The sequence below is a fragment of the Aphelocoma coerulescens genome, chromosome 4 (genome assembly GCF_041296385.1).
Source record: "Aphelocoma coerulescens isolate FSJ_1873_10779 chromosome 4, UR_Acoe_1.0, whole genome shotgun sequence".
NCBI classification, from domain to species: domain Eukaryota; kingdom Metazoa; phylum Chordata; class Aves; order Passeriformes; family Corvidae; genus Aphelocoma; species Aphelocoma coerulescens.
Genome location: NC_091017.1, coordinates 17,363,456 through 17,386,119, shown reverse-complemented (window position 1 = coordinate 17,386,119; position 22,664 = coordinate 17,363,456). Strand labels below are relative to the sequence as shown.

At 37.5% G+C, this 22,664-nt stretch overlaps 1 protein-coding gene across 10 annotated transcripts in view; it reads right to left on the bottom strand.

The window, feature by feature from the left end:
- The window catches only part of TTC29 (tetratricopeptide repeat domain 29), a 236,046-nt gene that overhangs the window by 38,026 nt on the left and 175,356 nt on the right, over nt 1–22,664 (bottom strand). For 9 of the 10 annotated variants that reach the window (XR_011150479.1, XM_069012844.1, XM_069012847.1 and 6 more), the window contains 3 exons: nt 15,954–16,045; nt 10,320–10,443; nt 7,082–7,319 (listed from right to left, as the gene is read on the bottom strand). Coding sequence is in view for 9 of the 10 variants with exons in the window: in XM_069012844.1 (XP_068868945.1) it covers nt 7,082–7,319; nt 10,320–10,443; nt 15,954–16,045 (454 nt within the window). In the remaining variant the exon portion in view is untranslated. Of the gene's footprint in view, nt 1–5,718; nt 6,757–7,081; nt 7,320–10,319; nt 10,444–15,953; nt 16,046–22,664 lie in introns of those variants that run through there. The other variant, XM_069012846.1, reaches the window with a different exon arrangement.

Genomic DNA, 22,664 nt, shown 5'->3' with positions numbered 1-22,664 from the left:
ATTTGGATCTTCAAGTTAATTAATCACCCAGCTGTGTACTTAAACTTAGTCAATCCATTCCCACAGGTGACTAAGATCTATCCAAAGGCCATTTTGATACTTCACAATTTTCTATTAACCAACTTGTCAAGATACTCAATAGGAAGTGTGATTCTTTCCACTTCATTCTCTGATCACAGTGTAATAAAACCACAGAGCATGAAGAACAGTGTGAAAACAGTAGGAAAATAGAGAAAAAACTCTCAAAAACCTCCTATTGATTCTACTACAAGCACAAAAGATATACCTAAGAAGATGTAAGTTGAGATGCGAGCTACTGGGGGGTATAGAGGTAACTAACTTACACTCCTTGAACATTGGCATAAACACGCATAAAATTGGAACTCAGAGTGAAGGTGTAGGGCCAAAAAAGGAGAAAGAATAATTTGCAATGTAAAAGTGAAGAACAGGCAAGAAAACACAAGAGAACAGACAGGGAATGAAAAGAAACAAAAAAAATAATAAATGTTTCAGAAACAGTTAAAAAAATCACAAAATATCTCTGGTGATTACAGAAAAGAATAAAGAGAGGTGGATTTTTGGGCAAAAGAAATACGGTTTCATAAATACATAAAATTGTGGAAGTAACACTGCACTTTTCGAAACATATTGGCTCATTCTAAATGGAAATCATTTAAATCTTGACTATCTTCATACCACAGAGTCTTAATAAAACCAGCAATTTGTTACTTAAACATAAGAGGAACATAAAAGGATGTATCTAGGCAGGGAAAAGGATCTCAGAAAAATATCTCTCAAAGATGAAGAAAAGAAAGCTGGCTTGGGAAACCCAGGAGAAAGAAGGTGTTTGATACACTGCCTGTGACTCCTGAGATGACCTAAGGGTTCTGTTACAGAACATACACACTGAACACAGTTTCTATGTCTTGGCTTTGATTTCCTGTGTCCAGAGATTGTGGGGGAGCTTTGGGTAAGGAAGGGTTTGCAGCAGAGAGCTGTTTTCATGTTGGCCTGAGGTCTGTACTGGTTGGCATACATGGCAGACAGCACCAATAAAAGATTCTTTACAAAGTCTAAATGACAACAACCATCTCAGTATTAAACAAACCCACAAAAGCCTGATCTCTGGCTCTTTATGAGGATCCATTCACTCTTCTGAGCATAAACCCACTGGATACACCTCTGCTCGTGTATGCAGCAAAGAAAAGGAAAGGATGGGCACATGTGGAGAGGCCCCAGGGCCACTCCAAAAGTTTTCCAACTGGCTGTTCCTACTTTGGCCCTGCCACCTGCCCCAGGGGACTGCCAGAGCACAGCTTCTGCTGGCTGTTTTGCTTTGTGACTCTTTTCATCAATGCTGCAGTCAAACCTAAAACTTATAGGTGCCTTCAAATCAAGGATTTCTCCAGAAGTGACCTAACATGGTGGGCAAGAGCTTCAATTTCTTTTGCACCATTCTATAAAATCAAGCAGGACTGAACTTCTTCCCTGAGAATAGCTGCTTTTTAAACTGGAAAGGAACTCCATTTATGTAGAAGTACTGACAATGCAGTGCACAAAACTATGCTAGTTCAGTGCATAAAGCTACACTAAAGGGTCTGACAATATACTGCAATTTGAACATCACTTTCAGCTTTTTTTTTTCCACAGGAAAGAACAATTTGCCTTGTTTAGGAAACCATTTTCTGCTGATCTAGGGAGCTTGTCTGAGAAAACACAGCTGGATGCCAACAATATTTAGCACAGGACGTGTCTAAAGGAAATGTGTGGCAAGATTTAGATGGTTCCATACAAAATATCAGATGGCAAGAAACCTAGATGAGATCCAAATTCTCCTGTGGGTAAAATGTTTTTATATAACTATTGATGACAAGAACACTCACAATCACAGTCAGGGTGATATTTTTTTGAACCTATAACACCACTTAGTCATAAAAGAACTGCCAACACTCAGCAGACTATGAAGAAACTTCGAACACATTAATCCATAGTTAAATATGAAAGTATTTCATGAACCCTCCTCTTGAATATGGTACAGCAAATCCACACACCTGACCTAGATCTGATCCCGTCTAATGATTCCCAATTATTTAAGTCAGTACTTAAGAAGAAACCACAGTTAAAAACCCCTGGATGGTGCATCAGTACCAAGCATGAGAACACTGAATATCAGCACTCCCATCTTCTCAGACAACTTCAGCCACCAACAGAAAACAGAACAAGCTACTGCACTCCTGGCAAAACCAACACAGTTGTTTATAACGTGTTCTCAGGCTCTTCACTGAGAATCGGGTGCACACATCACAGTGTGCTGGAAAACCTCCCTGTCACCCTCAGTTCTTCTCTCCACACTTAATTCTCTCTGTAGTCCAAGAAATAATCCTCTCACTTGCTAAAAATATCAGTCTATCTCTAAGCAGACTTAATACATACTTAAAAAAACAAATCCCAACTAATAATAAATAACATAACATATATGAACCACATAAGCTGATTTTCAGAAACTCACCTGTACCATGCCATCCACATCTATACACAAGCATGGTCTATTTCAACCTTTAGTTAAGACCGCATTAAGACTTAGTTAAGAATATTTTAAGACTGTATCTAGCATTAACATAAAAAAAGACTGATATTTTTAAAAGCTAAAGGTGAGACAAGATAAAATTTAGCAAGTGATGAGTGCTAGGTGACGTGAACAAAGAAGAGGCAGCACAAGTTTACCAAATTTTAAGGAAAAAAAAGACAGAATCACCTCTCAATTTTTTTTTTCCTAATGATTTTCCTAAATATATATATTTCAGCATTTTAAACCATGGTATTTTTCCATAAGGGAGCAAATAATTCTGTTTGAGAAACCCCATAAAAAGGTACAGAAGCCATCCTGTGAATTTCAGTAGGGGACTGAAGCATTTGAACTACTTTCAAAACAGGCTTATTAAAAAGTGAGCCTTGGAGTCTGTACTTGGTCACACACCTCCTTTAAATAATTTAAAGTCATAGTTCTTATTTACCAGTGTGAACAATAATGTGTATAATTATATACCCACTGTATGTAATGAACAACAGTGTGTATAATTCCCTTACTTCTTGTTTAACTGCATTTTCTGAGAAACCCCAAAATCTGTCTCTAAAATCCTTTCAATTTCTCCCTATTTCCAGACTAGCACACAGTGCACAGAGTACTGAGAGGGAGGAGGTGACACTAGAAGTTTTCCTGGAATTAGTGTACTTTAGACAAAAGAGACAGTAAAAGAAGCAGTTTATCACATTATGAAGCAGCCTGTTCTGCTGTTGGACACCATTACCAAAACGGCCCATAAATGACACCTCTCTGCTAAGTTACAGCAGAGAAATGTTAACTGAATTTGTTTAGCATAATCTTTGATCTCATATCTCACTTCTGACTCGCCCATCCTTTAGGGATAACCCTTTTATTAACGAATGACAAAGTTACACACAAATTCAAGCTAAAACACACCTGGTAAGATTGCTGTTTTCTGAAACATTAGCAATTTTGTGCTGGCCACACCTTTTACAGGAAAAGGACTATAAAACATCTTAAAGAGCTTTCAAAAATGTGACTCAGTAGGATGAAAATGTAATTTTTTGAACAACACAAAAGGACACAGTCACACTGTGGAAAGTACCATTCCTTACATCCATGAGAGGAGGCTGGAGAAAGAATATTGAGGGACTACATACTTGGGAGTAAGAACAAAAGCTCATTGGATTGTATTTTCCAAGCTATAGGTTTAGCTGGAAAAACTGGAAAATGCATGGATTTTAAATTATATTGAAGGCTTCTCAGGTGTGGAATGCTAGAAATAGTCCTGACCATGCTGAAGTTGATGGGACCAAATAATTTCATTGATCATAAGACTTCACAATTAATGACAATATGCAGTATTTAAAAGTATCATAAAAAATTCCAACAAAATAAACACAGGAAACCTATGGTAAAATGTGTCAATTTTGTCAAGTTCTCCAAATTCAAGAAATGTAAACCTAAATTGTGGTCACACTAGTATGTAGCACATACTATTGCTCAAGAAAACAACTGAAGACTTTGTAGGATGAGGAAAACATTGTCTTTTAAGTCTACTCTTAAAACTGCTCAGATAATTTCAAACATTCAAGGGCTCTTGCTGAGGCACAGCCCTGCCAGACACAAAAGCCTGGACTGAGAGTTGCCAGACTCACAGAAAACCATTTCTGGTCAGCATTTCATATCATCAACATGCAAAATCTGATTCAAAAATTTCCTGCCTTCAGCGCCTTTAATTATTCTTCTTTCCTCTAGAAGGCAGCAAGTCAGGTGATTATTTATTGAAAGACCTGTGAAATGTTTTCTCATCAGACAGTGTTAGGCTGTGGGCTCCTTTTTAGGATTTTATGTGGAGTCACAATCCTTTTTGCCTACTGATTCTGCTGATAATGTTTTTTATACATTTTACTAAACACAAAAAGAACAATAAAACCATATTTGTTGTTGCAGTGGCATCTCACTATGATATAAATAACTCTCTTGTAAGTGAAGTCAGGTGACTGAGTCAAAGGCAGCAGATAGAAACACATTCTCCTTTGCATTTTTAAACATTGTTTTCTGACAATCCCCTCCCTTTTGTCCATGACAACTCTGGTCAAAACATCTATTTTATTAATAAATGTTGAGGTAAATTGAGTAATTAATGGTTCTTCCTGCCTGGTTATTGAAATGATTGATTCAGAAAATAAGTCTTGGTTGAAAGACATAAGGTAATATGGCAGTACTTGAATTTAAATGTAATTGTTCTCCCACTAGCTTAAGTATTTCTTTTGCCTAAGACTACAGAAACTACTCTTATTTTTTTGACACAGAAAAATTTTTCAGTCAGAACAGTTATAAATAAAAACTTACTACCTTTCTTCTCCCTTCCATTAAATTTCCCTGTGGATTAAGAACTACCATTGTATCTTGTCTTTCTCTGTTCTATCCTCAAAAAGACTGAGAAAAATCTAGTAGATTATCAACACTGAGCTGTTTGAAAGAGCTAGAAATACTGCTCTATTATCACAGCAGGAATTTCCTAAGTGATGAGTTCATCATAGGATGCACAGACATTCTACTGGAAGGTAGAAAAAAGGCTGTACCTGAAACTCAAAGCCAGCAAATCCTAATCTTGAACTGGTGCCAGGTCATGTTTTGCCAGACAAAGATATTAAAAATGTAATGCCAGTACTAACGAGAGATTTGGCACACGAAACATGAGGAATGTTACAGATTGTGCTGACAGTGTGACACTATGTTTTCCTGGATGTAATCTGGGTATCATGAGAGTAAGCTTGGAGCACTAATGAGAAGAATGATATTGAACTGGAAGAGCTGCTAAATATGCAGTAGCCACAGGGTTCCTGGAGTGAACTGGAACTGAAATGAAAACTGCAATACTGGAAGCAACAGAGGGTAAACTAGGCAGAAATACAGAAGGAAGAGAATCTCAGCAGGCAAAACTTGTTTGTGGTACCATGCTTGCCAGGACATAAAGGGCTTTTCTAATCATAGTCTGTTTATCCCTGAAGTACAGTTAAAGAGGAGCAGGAATCTCGAGCTTAAAGGGGCACATATAATTTCAGGATATAAATGAGTTTCACAAGTGACTGGAAAAAAGCGATATATAAAAGTTGAACAGAAAACCCCTTAAGGTGCAAGAGCTCAAATTCATATTGGAGATACAAAGTTCATTCTACGTCTTTGAGGTTCCTGTGGTTTCTTTGCTGTTGCCATTGTTGATTTTTGTTTGCCTCCTATTTGTATCAGCTACAGTTAGTGATCCTCATATGAAATAGATATAAAATTCTTTATGGATTCTTTTTTGACCATCTCTGTTGGAATTCTCGGCATTTGCACTACAGGTCTAGACAGGAGACATGCAGCCAAATAACTCTGACAGTCAACAAAATCTCTTAGTGTGCTAAATGTTCACTTATTGAGACACAAATCACAAATATAGCCATTGAAAAAGTGCTACCATCACTAGAACTTTCAACAGAATGCTATCTAATTTATCTCTTCAGCCTGCAAATGAATGCCCGTGTTCCATAACTCTCAGTAGCTCCAGTGTTGCCTCTTGTATCCTGACTCCTGTTAAATTGCTAATATCTTCAATTACCACTTATTTTATATACAAAATTCACCACTGAAGTTTTACTTAATTTTCCACTTCTATGAAAGGGTGAGATACACAAGAAAGCAGCAGCCAGGCAGTTCTTTGTCTTTAGGAGTAGGATTACTGAAGGAATAACATGGTAACAGAAGCTCCATATTGTGACTGCCCCAGCTGTCATTTATTTCCACTGTACTCCAGATTCACACTCTTCACAGGAATGCAGAGGAGGAAGTTTTAAGGTAGAGCGGACTTATACCTCCCCCTTCCTCAGTACAATGCAGTTTACTACTATCAGTACTTGGAGATAATGCATAATTCAGTTTGTCTTGTATCAATGTATTGTACAAGGCAAAAAGAGCAAAGAAGATTTAACCCATGAAGAAAGAGGTCTACTCTACACAAAGTCCTCCTCTGCTCTTTCTGAGATAAGGAAACATAGTAAAGAAACCAGACTTGTTTTTATTTTTTCCCTTTCTCTCTAACGCCAAGCACAAGGATACAAAAAATAAAGCAGTGTGTTCTTCTGGATTCAGAACTATGTCAAGCAGAAGTTGCTTCTCACTTTTAGTATAAGGGATTGTATTTTTGGATTCACTTGAAAAATGTACTGCAAATGAAGATTATTATTATTTTCTTTAAAGATTAAAACAATTATAGTTTGACTAAAACATGTAAATGTGATGTTTTGGCAAACAGCACAGAAAAAATGTAAGTTACCATCCAGAGCAACTACCACCATCAATTTCTGCCTGTTGTATTGTATTTTAACTTGTTTAATTCAGCCTCTAAAACAAGCGCACTGAGGAGTAAGCCTAACCTCCATTCCGTACAAGGATTAAACCCAGGAAATAATTTAATAAAACTCTACAAGAAAAATGACTTAAGTGTTGAGGACAATCCAGCGCTGGCGTGTTTCATAAGCACTGCCTTACCGCCTGTGAGAGGGTCAGCGCACACATCACTTCTGCTCTGCTTCCATGCCAGCAGGCACTGCAGGCTGCGGGGATCTGCTGCTGCTGCGGCCACGTGGCTGTGAAACGCCACCATCAGCTGGTGAGCCCTCGCCACGCCACGGTAACTCTCTGCTTCAGCCACCAAGGGCAAATTGTTCAAAGCTCTCGCTGCCTCAGAGGCCTGACTGAAATATTCGAGAGCTTCATTATAGTTCCCCTAGTAAAGGAGAGAAAAAAAATAATTAAAAACTACTTGTAGTCGCCTGTGTTTTACCTTGACATTAGAGCCTGCTCCTCTGACGCCTCAGAGATGTGGCAGCCCACAGAATGACTCATGGCAGGACATTAAGCAAATCACTTTCCCTTGCTGTTTTCTAACCTCTAAAATCCAGATAACACTGCTCATGTCTTTCTCAGGAATTGAATGTTTTTTTGGTTATCTCTGTAGGATTTTGAACACACAAATCCAAGTATGTCAAGGCTAAGTATTAATAAAGATTGCAGCCAGGCCACTAGAAATTACTCCTATTCTTCTATGGCATTCAACATATCTGTGGGAGGAAAGGTCCTAATTTATGGTGGTACTAAATTCTAAAAAATAAATCCTAAAACTGGAAAGAAAGAGGATAATGAAGTGATAGACTTAAAGCACAGAAAAACCCAGAAATTAAAACGTACTCATTTATGAGGGGAGAAAGGGATATACCAAAACCCAGGGATACTCCTAATCACAAAAAGTAGGAGAAACAGTAGGAGAAATGTAACCCAACTGTTGCTGAATAGAAAACTCAAATCATTTATCTCTTTATCCTACCACTGGTGTGGAATTCTGCTGCCTTGATGGCAGAAACTTCCTGACTGAAAACATTTTCAGAGCTGTCTTATCCTTTCACTCTTATCTTGATTTAATAAAATTAAAATTCCCTTCTGCATAGAGACTGGGAGGACACACTCCAACTGGTACCTGTTTCACTTGAAACCACTTTTTAGCACGAAAATTCCTATAACTGCTAAAATGTTCTTATAATTATAAAAGGAAAAAAAGAGTAATAGAAATTCCAGTAGTCTTTCAGCTTTGTTTAATACAGCAGAAGAGCAGAATTAGGCCTATGAGGACACAGCAATGAATAAAGTATGATAAGCTGTAATATAATAAAAATCAGAAACACCTACCTACTATACTCATGAGAACTATAGCAGGTTAAGTGATGCAATTAGTGAGAGGAATGCAGCAAATCAGACTAAGAAACTTGAAAAAAGTGAAATGAGAAATGACAGAGCATGTCATGCTAACTTCAGAGTGTACATATTAAGTAAGCAACCTGCTTAACAAACTGGGGAAAATGAGACCTAATACTCCTACATAACACAAACCCAGGCATTTTAGGAAATAAGAAACATCTGGGTAAAACAACCATGACTAGAAGGCAAACTGAGTGTACAGAATTAAAGAAAGACAGTGCTGGTGAGGAACAGTGAGATAACTGTAAAGATACAGCAGCAGTATGGACAGAGAAAAGTGAATTTGGTCAAAGTGACTTGTGTTTGGAAGAACAGGAAGAGTTATCTCCCTGGTTTACTAAAGGTCCCCAAGGATAGATCTGGATATAAATAGAGATATCTTTAATTTGATGGACACTACTACTGCAAATTTTATCACTGGGGGATGTACAGAGTTGAATAAAAGGACCCTAATAATGACTTAACTTAGAGAATACTGGTGATGACAGCTGACACCAGCAAGCAGTGATGCAAAAGAGGAAATGTTAATTTACACTCAGTTTTGGTAAACACTGCTGACCTTGCAGAAAAAAAATGGTATAGAAAATAGGGAATTGCAGACGTCAAGAATTTTTTATTTATGTTTAAACTAAGTATTTAATATCATTAATAAGATTAAATTACTGCACTTGTGCCCTTCTATACCACTGCCCCAGCTCAAGGCAGAAAATTCTGAACTGAGAAAGAGAATTTAAAGAATAATCAAATAGAGATTAATTCTTAAAATACCAGTTCTATTGAACTGATTATTAGCAATGGTGGCAGAAGGAATGAAATACAGAAGTAGTTAAATAGAATTTATTAATTATTTTTCAGATTTGGAGAAGAATAATTTGGCAAAGTGTCATATCACTCTGCTTTCTGCTAAGCTTCAGATCCATTTTACAGTTGCTTCATCAAGTTGTCAAAGACTCAAAAACTTAGTTTTCAATGGGAAATTCAGCATTTATGCTAACAACACATGTAAACAGAAAACTCTCAGGCTAATTTAGAGATTAGAGAATAAAAATATTTTCTACTGCTTATGAAATAAAAACAGGACAAACAGGACAGCAATTCTGGTAGTGAGAGTTCTCTGTAAGAGGAACCCAGAAAAACAAAGGGGCACTTAGGGGTAGTGTAAGTGAAAAGGGGAAAGTACTCTGTTCAATACATTACACACAGAACTTATGACAAAAAAATAGGCAGCAGAAGATAGAAAGGGTATTTCCATTTTTATTTATTCACAGTGAAAGTTTTTCCTAAGTTCCACATTATCCAGCATACAGAACAGATTCTTTTTATTACTTACTGTATCTAAATAATTTCATGTAGATTTCAGCTCTAAAATAGGTGTTAAAGGACTCAGCAAGAACCTTTCACTTTTGCAGCAATGTCTTTAACCCTTTTGATTTCAAAACCCAAGTGCTACTGCAGTGAGAGTGGTGACAGAAAAGAAAATCCTTCCACTACTAACAGACCTTTGACAAACTACTTGCTGCTAGAACCCGTTTCATAAATTTGGCTGAGAGAGTGTAGAGAAGAAATGGAGCTAAGATTATAAACAGCTCATTAGTATGCAATGCAGTATATGTTCATGGATAGTGCAATAAAATTCCATTTGCATTAACCAATGACTGTTTACGGGCATATATGGCCCTAATGGTGATTTGGATGCAGATTTTTCACAACATGGAAAGTTGGTCCTGATATGAATTTGGAGGTTGTTATTCATCTATTTTAGAACAAAGCTCTGTGTGTTAAATATAATGTGAATCTCCCCCCTTTCCCAGAAAATTAAGGAACATTTCATTTAGTCACAGTGACTTCTCCTTTGGTAACTCCTACAAGATGCAACACTGGGATCAAATCCTCCTGTGTCATCTCATACACAAAACCAGACTTTACCAAGAAGTAAAGCAAGTTGTTTGAGATCATTACTACAAACAGTACTTACTCTTTCATTGTGAACTTTTCCAAGTAAGACATTTGCATCCACCAGGCTTTGGCTAAGATGAGCACTCTCAGCATCCTTCATAAACTCTCCCAAGTACGTCACAGCTTCATCTGATTTTCCCTGACTGAAGGAAAGGACAGGGACAAAATTAAACACTTACTCAAATATTCAGCTTCTTCAAATGCTGAGGATCTGCCCCCTTGTTCTGAAGTAACTTTACTTTGTGGTGACTCATCCATGACTGGATTTTATTTCCAAATGGCCTCTAGCACTCCCTGTGCTGAGCCCAATGAGACTACTCCACACAGAATGTCTGAGGGCAAAACTGGATCCTTTCGGCAAAATAGAACAAAATTTTTTTCAGAATATTGTGCCATATTTAGAGGCCAAGAATGAAAATACAGGTGGATGATTTAACAGGGGTTTTGGACCTTCCTTTTTTAAATTTTTTTTTCTACTGAGCTGCTGATAATATTTTCAATTCAGCTGGACCTCACATCCTGACAAAATAGGGGAAGGAGGTATGAAGGCTGTTTTTTCAGTAAAGCTTTCTGTCATTCAGAGCTGCCATTTCATGCTCTAGAGTCTGGTGGTGCAGCAGCAGCTCCATAAAAGTGCTGTATCTCACTTCTGGGGGGGACAGCCTTTCCCTGGAACACAATACTGCCCTTTGGCTGGGTGGATCAAAGGTGGCCAGGGTCACACAGGCAAACCTATAAACTGTGGATTGCAGGTGCCACCCCCAAATCCCAGTACTCAGAGCAACCTGAGGTCACAGCTGCATCTAACTTGAAAACTGGCTAATGTACTTGGACAATAAAATTTGCAGATTTGCCTTTTTTTTTTAATAAAGCCAGTCATATTAACAATATAAGATCTCAGCAGTGTGACTGCAAGATATAAGACAGACATCTGAGCTTGCTTGTGAATAAGGTACCATGCTCTTTTTTCCTTTAAGGCCAGAGTGTTACTCCAGCTGACCTCAATATTAGCCATGAACTTGAGTCACTAATGTAGGAGCGTAGTGTGCTAAATGTCAAGGCATGAAGCAAGACAGAAAATCCAGTCTTAATTAAGGATTTCACAGAAATAGGAGTTTCTGTAAGTGATAAAGTATTGTGATTTATTTTCTCACCATCTTAAGCCACCTTCAAGTTATATTCCTGCAACAAATGACGGCCTGGCATTTACTTACATTACGGTTTTTATTACAAAATATATTAAGGATATGTGCTTTCAAAATCTGGCAGAACTCTGCACTTCCCTGCTTTATGCTATTGGAGTAATTATAACAGCCTGCCATGAAACAGGAAACACAGCAAAGCTTAGCTGCAAATTGACAATATTGCAGTGATTATCTGTATGTGATGAGAGGGCAAGATTGCTGCAAAAGGATGCTAAATAACTACAAACTAACATTCTTGAAATGTTCAAGTATATGCTACTGTAAAGCTTAGTGGTCAATTAGCAGACTTGGATTTACTAAACTTTCCTAATGTAAATATTTTTTTTACCATGAGAATATGAAACATACCGGACTGTAAATATTTGCCAAATGTCAAAAGGCTTCTAAATTTTAGAATTAGAAATACATATTTTTTTAACTTATTTTTTTTCCTAAGAAAAGAAAATCAAATGTTTCCCTACAGAAATACAGCGTATGATTTATATAAGTTAAAGGACAAGGTTAAAGTGTTAGACAAATATTAATTCCAGTTTTTCTAGTTTTCTATATGCAGTGCACAGGTGCAACTTGAAGAGCATATAATATGGTATAATCATTAAATCCATTCAACCAGACCTTTGAGAGTTAAAAACATATATTCTGAGGAAAAGGACTCCTTGGTCCAAGGAATGAGAATGAAACAGTGCAGAATATTTGTGTATCAAGGTGATTCCAGTTTCCAATTGGGAAAACAGGACTGTTAACACCCACATCCCCTGACAACTGTCCAATTATGTATATCACACTTGGCCTACTGTTTGCAGTAGAAGTAATCAATAAAGGATGTGGTTGAGTGAACATAGATTTTGGTTGAACCAATGCATGAAAACTTAATCATTTACTCAGAGTGGAGAAATCAAATAGAGCAGAGATGAAACAGCCACTAAGGGGTTTGTTGATTGTGCCACCAAGTTTGTGGGCTAGAGGCTGAAAGTAATAAAGCAAATGGAATCAGTGACAGGAGAAAATGTAAAAAGGTTTTCTTAATTTCATGAATGAATAGAAATGTTTTGATATATTTTTGGCCATTTTTTATTTTTCACATCAAAACCTATGCTCCACATATAGAAAGTACGCAAATTGCTAGGACATATAACCTGTTTGAGGAAAACAGGAATCAATTTGATACATATCAGAAAGGTATTTCTCACTGTTAGAACTTCACTTATGCCAGGTAGCGATCAGCTGGTACAGTTTAACAATTTTTCAAAGGAAGTACTTTTAAAAGCACTACAGCTTGAGATATTTTAAGTATGCTAGAAGGATTACTGAAACACTTTATCCTGCACAAGACCTGGTAACATGATAAACAGGTCTTTCCTACTCAAAGGGCTAATATTTTATAGTTCCTTCAAAAATCTACATGTTATTTTATACAGCCATATACTTTCTATCTCCTTAGACATCACCTTCCTAAATGCATAAAATGCAATTTCCAAAAGATATAGTCATTCATGATCCCACAGAACAGTTATGATGACTTCAGCAGAAGAGATTACACATCTACAGCAACTCATTTTCCAGTTTCATGCTAAAATGCCCTATGAGATTTTTACCCCTATTAGACTTTTATGAAAATATGCACCTTTTATAGGATTGCTCATGTGATGGAATTGGATGTATAAATCATGTGTCCACAAGAAGTCATTACCATGGTGGACACTGGCAGAATAAGTCAAGAACACGATGCTATTATGTCAGATTCTTTCCCCTGGAAAATGACATGCCTAAATGCACATGATAAAGATTTTCAGTTTCCAATGGTCTCTGGAAACATCTGCAGCAAAGATTTCACAAAATATTCCAAAGCCCTTCTGAGCGATTCAGGAGGGCTCAGGCACTTTCTCCAACCTGCCACGAGGAAATCAGTGCAAATCCTCACAGACATTATGGTTGTAATGCATTATTTTTGGGAAGAAGTCATCTTCACGTGAAGATGTTACCCCTCAAATTTAAAATTATTTACACAAATCTAGCCTAAATCATGTAAAAATACAAGTAAAGGAAAATGGAACAAACTGAATACAGGGATTCTGTCACCAGCAGTAATTATTGGTGCATTTATCCAATATGTTCTGTGTCCAGCTCTGGCATCCTCAGCACAGGATGGATATGGACCTGTTGGAGTGGGTGCAGAGGAGGCCACCAAGATGCTCAGAGGACTGGAGCACCTGTCCTGTGAAGACAGCCTGAGAGAGCTGGGGTTGTTCAGCCTGCAAAAGTCTCCAGGGAGACTTTACAGTATCTGAAGTGAGCTTATAATAAAGGACAAATTCTTGAGCAGGACCTGCTGCAACAGGACAAGGGGCAAGGGTTCTAAACTGAAGGAGGGTCGATTTAGATGAGATGTATGGAAAAAATGTTTTACAATGGGAGTGCTAAAACACTGGAACAAGGTATCCACAGAGGTGGTGGATGCCCCATCCCTGGAAACATTCAAGGCCAGCCAAGATGAGGCTTTAAGTAAACTGACCCAGTTGATGATGTCCCTACTCACTGCAGGGGGGTGGATTAGCTGACATGTAAATATCCCTTCCAACCCAAATGATTTTATGATTCTATCATTCTATGATTCATAGGTGTCCAGACTTTTCTACATACAAGTTTCTCAAACAACTGAAAGTTGCTGAGAACCATCATGATATTTTACAGGGTTGAACAGTAAATGCCTATCACATACCCAAAGCTCTTCAAAGCAGATACATATGCAAGGTGTTTAATTTGGTAAATGCTCTCATGGCATAACTAGCAGATGGTTTTTATAAAAAGTACTACAACAGCCATTTTCCAAAGAAAGGGTTTATGGTGGGGTCTTCACCATTGAATAGATTAAATCCCTGATCCTGTACATGAGACTGAATTCCTCCTTCGCCTGAATCAATCAGAATGCTCCTCTTCTATGAGAATGCCTTAAATACTAAACTGGGGAGTTTTACTGCTCTTAGTATCTGCTCCCACTGCTCCTCACCTATTGTTTTCCTTCTTTTTCAAACTGCAACAACTGGAAAGCAGTGGGACTGTGAATTCCTGGACAGCTGAAGACTGCTCCCAGAAGGTGTGGAGTACAGATTTGATGCAGAAGAAAATCACTAGCCACTCCTTCATTAGGTCTGCTTTTAAGAAAAGAATTGCATTGGCATGGTCTTTCAGATGAAGGGTTTAGCAAATTGACTTCAGAAAGATCTCAAAATCTGCAACTTTTGAGTAAATAAATATATGTGCCCTCATTCCAGAATGCCTAAATCACAGAAAGGACATTAATATACATGGTTTACCAGGGATGTTCTCTTGACTATCTTAACCCAGCCTCTACCCAGACTTCTGCTTTTTGTGAATACAAGGAGCTCATGAATGCTACTGAGAGCTCAGAAAACTTTGTACTCATTGCAAAACCACTCATTGTAACAGCTGGTGTTTTAGCTACCAAATCTTTCTTGGTTGGGCTTAAGAGAGTTTTAAAACTGGGACCTGGTATTCTTCGTCTGTTCTGTGTCTTTTTACATATCTTATCCCACGTCCTTACTTAGAGTACATGTAGACATGCTCAGAGTACATGTAGACATGAATTAGGCATCAGAGACCTGAAGAGGACTGTGGTTGTGGCTGATCCCTATGTGCTCTGATAAGGCCAAGAGACAAGGGATCTGACTCAAAGAGGAGAATTTGCTCTGCACACTGAAATAAGCCTGGTGACAAGTCCCTCTCCATAAACAATTGCCAAGCTCTATCATGCATCATATGCACTGAGGTCTTCAAACATAGGATAAATCAAGAATAAGCTGCAATCTTCACTTTAATCTCTTTTTTCCCTACCTCATATGATAATTTCATTAGACTAATTTATGTCAAAATTATTTGTATCTGAACTAACTCACCTGGAGGAAGATGCTGAAACAAAAATATCAAACACAAACATCATATTTGCAACAAATTTGTACCTAGTTACACATGCACAAACCAGAAATGTCTCCACAGAAGAAGTGAGTGTAATAAATGGAAGCTTAACGTTCAGAAAACATTACACTGAGACACCTAGTGAAGCCTGCTACATTCTTCCAGGTTTTCTCTCTTTTTTAAACCTGGAAAATAGGCCTGCATTTCTATTTTCCGGTAAGGTAAGGTCCCCCTCTCAAACAAACAAACAAACAAACCCCCAACAACTTAAAAAGCCCTCAAAATGTGGAAGAAAAAGGACATATTATAGTTTACAGGTAAAGAAAAACTAGGACCATACACTTTAAAAGACGTGTAACAGTTTAAAATAACTTCCAATGAAAGGGTCACTTACTGCAAGAAGGGCACTGCTTAAAATTTAAGCAGTCAGTAATGGGAAGCGACAGACCTCTAACAATTTAAGTCTTTCACAGCTGAGTGAATCTGCACTGACAGACAAGGATGTGCTAACCTACCTTGCCAGGATCTTGGCTACAGCTGCATATGCTCTGCCCAGGCCAGCAGAATCACAAAGGCTTGTGAAGATTTCTACAGAGGTCTTCAAAATCTGTGAAGCAGGAAGATAAAACCGGTAAATATCCCAAAAGGAATTTCCACTTTCTATTCCCTTCCCAATCTCTCTGTCCACACAGAAGACAAAATTAAAGCTTTCCCACTTCTACAACTGTTCTTTAATGAGCCATAATGGGACTAGGGCTTTGATAATTATTTAGAGTTGTTTGAAACTACACAATAATTACAAATCAAAAAGATGTAACTTGCAATTATATCTCTGTATTTTGGCAATTTGCAAAAACCAAAGAGGTACTCCCTGATTTGCAGTATAAATTTCCTTATCCATAATTTAAAAGATTTTAAGAGCCTGTGCTTTTATGAGTTTCTGATAATCAATAACTTTAGATGGTATCCTTTGCATTCCTAGTGTTTTAGAATGATATGCTGAAGTACAACTCAACATTATTCTTCTTTCTTTAACCTGTCACAATTTATCTTAGTACAATCCAGATGCCCCAAAATTGAATAAATTACAGGTTATACATTTAATCTATGTCGTCTTAAAGTACTGTAGATAATGCTGGTATTTTTCTGATTATTCATACACAAGCAGTTTGTTAACATTAGCTTGGAATCTACTCTACTATTATGAACCCTCCCATAACTGAAGGCTTACAGCTGCTGCATAAAAACATATGATCTTAATTTAATTTAACACTGACATCACCTGTATTGCCGAATTTCTCTTTTCATCCATTTTTTTTTCAATGGTGATGACAGGAGAGTGCATATAAAATTAAATCTTATTCTTTCATCCCTCCTCTTTGTTGCTTGACCCAATCTATTACACACATGAGAAAACAGGAAATCTCCAAAGACCCTCTATGGAAATCCTTTTTGCACATTTCCAAGAAAGGAGTAGTGAATGTCATTTACCAGCTCTGAAGGGGGATGGGAGATGCCCAGGGACATATGACAGTATCCTGCATGCCCCAGGATGCCTATTTATACTGAGGTAAAAGATTGGACATTTTCTATTAAGAGTGCATCCCCTGTCCCTGGCAAAGTGCATGGTTCAGAAGAAGACAACCTGTGTGTGCTAATGCTGTGGGTGTCACCATTTGTATTGCTGTTTCCACCACTCAGATGTCCTGGTTCTTGAACGAGTTTTACTACATGCAGCAGTAACCCTGGACATGGATGGTAATTTTTAGCTACATAAGATCTGTGTGCACAAAAAATGGCATGTATTAATGTGCACTGCCCTATTCATCATCCCTCAAGTACTTTCTTATCAGCTCTGTTCTAATGTTGCATCCTATCCTTGCAGGTCATTGCCAATTGAGTTATCAATGCATTAGGTGTGACAGAAAGAGTACAAAGGCACCTCAGTTAGGAAGTTGTCACATCAGTTCAGAACTCTCCCTAAACTGCATACTCAATGTTGTCAATGCCTGCAGTACGTCCTTCTAATAATCCAGGATGGTAGCAGGAACACAGACAGGTGTCCAAGAAGTAATTCTCAGTATTGCATTTAACTCAGGGGACCTACAGCATTTGTTGTAATCATCATGTCCATATTAGAAAACCTGCTTTTAGAGTGTCAGGAGGTGTCAAAAATGTTATGTGCTGGACTGAAATCACTCCTACTTTACACTGGCCTCTACAATATTAAACTTGGACATAAGGCCTGTAGTCATTGCTATCTAGCACAGAAAGGTTACTTAGGAACCTAAGGCTTTGGCTACTGTACATTTTTTTTTTCTATTAAAGATATCACAAAGCCTAAAAAATAGAGATAAATCCAAGGAACAATCATACACAGCATAGCTGAAGTAAAAAGTTGGTTCACTGCGTCACTGCAACAGCTGCAAGAAAGAAGGAAGTAAATGAATAAAACCACTCATTCATATTGATGAAAAGTGCTCATTTTGGTCCCAGGTTACTACTACTCTACACAAATCAGATATTTCATTCTAAATAATGAGGAAATAACATTAATTAAATCATCTACATGAAAGGGAGGAAATAATGATAAATTAGCATAGAAAATGTACTCTTTATGTCTGCATTTCAAATGACTCCTCCAGCTTCAGGTAATATGTAGGGACACAGAAAGGGACACAAGAGCTTGATGGAAAGGAGCTGTGTAGTGCCCCTGGATGCCACAACTGCCCAGTACCCATTTATGTGAAAGAAGTGAAGAAAGGTCTCTTCTCCCATGGTGTATGCCTGACCTTCAACATTCAAGATAGAAACATTTCAGGACAGAACCATTTCAGGATAGTAAAAGAGGAACAGATAGGGCAGACCAAAATGATGGTTAAACACAAAAGAATTATAGGATTTCACTCAGTCTCTTGCAATTACAGCACATTTTTCATTTTTATTTAAAACAAAAAAATTACAAAGTTTGCATGCTGGAAAATCAAGTCAAATCAACACAGTGATACCTGCCAGAATCTGTAAAAAGCCTAAAACCAACAAATAGGTGTGCAAATATTCCTGTTTATTTTTATGGGATAGGAACAACCAGTCCATCTAACTGGCTTCCTGTGGATACCACATAGGAAAAGACATATATGTGGCAGAGAGTATTGAGTGGGCAGGGCTGCACCAGTCATCTACCAGCTCTCTGAGAAGTGGATAAATATTGGCAACACATATAATTTGGATCTAATGAAATTTATAGGCTCCCAATGAAAGTTCACCTTTAGACAGAAGCATAGCCAGAAATGGGTATTATATATCTATTTTGGCCATTCTGTGCAGGGGAAAATGACATCCAAGGAAGAGGTGGAATAATTAATAATTAATGCTGAAAACTCCTACACAAATGTGCAGTTTTAGTGGATGGCAAAAATTCAGATAACAAAAGAGAAACCATCTTATTAAGGTAAGATGCTTCTGCTGCAGTATTTTATAGCAAATGTTGTGTTTGAAAATGTCAGCTTAGTAATTTTCTTCATGTTCAGGAAATGTTAATAAAACTATATAACAGTGTGTAAAGACATATTGAATGGGAATATGTAAGAATCTATACTGGTAATGTACATTAAAACCAGAGAGTTCGGGTATTATAGAAATTTAGCTAAATTTCCTTCTCAAAGGTTAGACAAAATTTCCAGAGTTTAGACTTATTGAAGGGGCAAAATGTCTTTTTTTTTTCTTTACATTTTGTTTTGTTTGTTTTTTATTTTAGAATTAACTTTGTACAAAGAATTCTGAGGAAGGAAGCTGTTGCAATAGATTTCTCTTGATCATACTAGACCCCATTATAAAATTTCTATATTGTTCCAAAGACAGTTTGATACTACTAGCAACTAGTGGGAAAAGATTGTTGTATATGAGGTTGAACAGAGTAGATTAATGTACTATATAAAAATATATAATATTTTTTATATTAATAATCTATATAAAAAATGTAACCTAAGTTTAACAACACAGCAATTATAAAAACCACACTGATTTTGGTCACAGATTAGTTTTTGGATCAGTGTGACTGAGCACACCGACTATCTCAAACTTTCTACTTCTCTAGGTCTGTGGAAACACTGGTTTAAAAAAACCAAATAACATGAAAGTCCAAGTCTAATACAGAAATGAACAATGGGTTTAAATAAATTTTCCTCCTTCATGCAGAATGTGGGAAGGTAGAAGTTTAAGGTGGACTTCAACTTTATCTTCCACGTAACAGACCACAGGATAGAGATCCTGTGGGAGCATCCATTCACAAAATCAGCTCTCTCTCTGTGTCTTTGTAAGTCTGTGGTATCTACAATTACAGTGTAAAAATAAAGTATTAAGCTCTGCTTAAATCCACAAACTAAAGCCTATTTGTGGTATGGCTCTCACACTAATTCTCTAGCTAGAGGTGAATTTCATATTTACCTCATTTTCCAAGAAAAATATTAGTGAGATCTCAGGCCCAGATTTACTTCTCAGTTATCCCAGCATTATGCCAGGCTGAACCTCCAGGGGTTATTCCATTAATATAAAACAGATACAGGAGCTCCTCCCCCAAGAACCCCCTCTATCCAAAACCCCACCCTTTATTTTTTATTGTTGTCACACCTGTAATTTTTTTATATGTGCATAAAAACATGCACACACACCCTCTTAGCATAAACAGGACTCAGACAAAAGCACAGAGGCTCTGCTGAACACTGATACATCTGGGGATAATGGACAAAAGAGCAAATATTGAAAGTACGAATTTACGTTGAATAAAGAACATCTATCCAACTCAACACAAGATTAATGTTACTACCAGCATTTCACTGTTTTGGTAAAATACATTTCTCTGACAAGCACATAATGAGATAATGTTGATTTATAATACTGTAACTTTAAAAACAACAAAACCATAGTTCTGTTCTCAGCTTTAGATTTGATATTGTTGCCAAACTTTATAGGAAATACATTTATTTTGATTTCTGCAAATCTAGCTGAGTTTAGCCATTTCACAGCTGGTGAGCAGGAAAGATGCTTCTGCCTCATTTACAGATCTTGAACATGAATCAGACAATCAACTGGACCATTAGTCAAAGAGATCAGTAGCTAATGATTCCTGACAGGCACTGCAGTGGCAGGCTAAGGCCCAGCCTGGCTCTCAGCATCTGACAGTATTTTTCTGAAGCCAACAATAGGTGTTGGTAGACAGACAGTGCAATCAAGTGAGACTACTGACTTCATACCACGTAGTACCCCTTAAATACTTACAGAAAAAACCACATAGTTCTGACAGTTGCTAAAGGATCACTTTGATATAGGCCAGTGAAAATAAGAGACATCAGTATGGTATGCATTGGCACTTTGCAGTTCAATGAACTCTGCCCAGTAGCTGCCCCAGAAATGCATATTTAAAAATTACAAAAAGTGCAGTCTTTATTACCATAATTTGAGTGATTACATACCTGTGGCCATCCTGAGTAAGATCAAAGAAAAATTTCATAATACAAACCCAGATGTATTCTTATTTTTGCCAAAACCTAGCATGAGAAAGGTTGGACAGCAAAAAGAAGATTGTATTGTCCATGTAGTGTATTGATCACAATGAGCAGAGCTCATTGATCCCAGGAATATTATACACTAGTATCAACTGAATGGCAGGCCACACCTTGTTAAATGCTGAATGTGCTCAGGCACAGTGAGCATCCAGGGTAGAAGCTGCACAGCATTCCACCTGCAGGCTCACAGTTCAGGGATACAGAAACTGGGTGCCAGGCCCAGGAAAGAGGCAGCACTCCCTGATTTGCCTGAACTGTTACTTCTCCCTTTTTACTCACAATTAAAATTCACCAACTCAATCCTGTGAATGTTACTCCTTGCCCTTAGCCACATCCACTTACACTGGGCTAGTTTTGGATAAATAACCAGAAATCCACAAATGCTGTCAATCTTCCTACAGAGACAGAAAGAATTTGTCTGGAATTGGCCAAACTGGTCTGTTCCAGAACTCCTATTCCAGGGACTTTATTTGGATAATGCATAGCATAAACACACATCTTAGAGCAAGGGGATCAGGGACAGGTGAGGGAAGTAGAAGAATCCACCCAGAAGTTTGTCCAAGTCAAATGTCAAAGTGGAACACCCTTGTTGAAGACTTTCCAGAGCTATCACTGAGGTGCTGCTTGGCTCCCACTCTCCCTTGTGGGCAACTAACCCAATCCACACTCCTCCTCCCCTGATCTACTGGGCTATCAAGTGCAGCATTTACCCTTATGCTCTACAAACACTCAGCAATAGACGCTTCAGGTTACTCGTGTCTGCATCTGCTTGAAGGATTAAAGGAGGGAAGACAAACATTTCACTCATTCCTTAACAGTCTATCAAGATCAGGCCTAAGGCTTTTTGCCTGCATCAAGTCTTACTTGTCTGCTTTGTATAATACTCAGGGCATGTACATTTTGCTTTGATTCTGAATGGGTGATATGTAAATACAAGTAGCTAATTGAAGAAGTTCCTTTCCCCAGAGTAATTTCAAACTTCTGTTGGCTTCCAGAAGGTCAGGAGTTCACCCTGTATGCTTCGTTTTGCTGCAAAAAGTTTAAAAGAGATGAAATATACAGATGATTGAATAAACGTTAACTTTTATTTCTTCATTACTGTTGTTAATTCTGGCCTTCTGTGCCACTAATAATTATATTAATTCTGATTCTTTACACAACAACTTTGCAGGAACGAAGTAACAATTTTCTTATTTCCTATACCTCATAAATAGTTTTATTATTTATTCTTATTTGAAAAATTTTTTAAAAGTCATCCAGGTCCTTCAGAGCAAAAAACGATGCAAACATCAAATCCAAGTATTTTCATTTGCTATTATAGTACAACTTGAAATTTCCACTGCAGAAGTAAAGGTTATTGCAATCTATATTTAGGACAGGAATGTAATGTTTTCCAAGCCAGTCATTGTTGACATATTTCTTCAAAATAAAGCATGGCTTAACAGTCTGGAGTGAAGAAGCTTCATCTGTTACCCTTTAACAGCAATATAAGAGGAAAAAACAGTTTATGTATCCTTTCCATCCTGACAGATGTGACAATAGCTGGAAACACTGTGCCTGCCAAGAGCTTTTATCAAGTATGTTATAACAACTAGTAATAAGTGTAAATAATAAATGGCTACGATCTTATGGGAAACGGTGGCAATACTAAACAATTTTTGG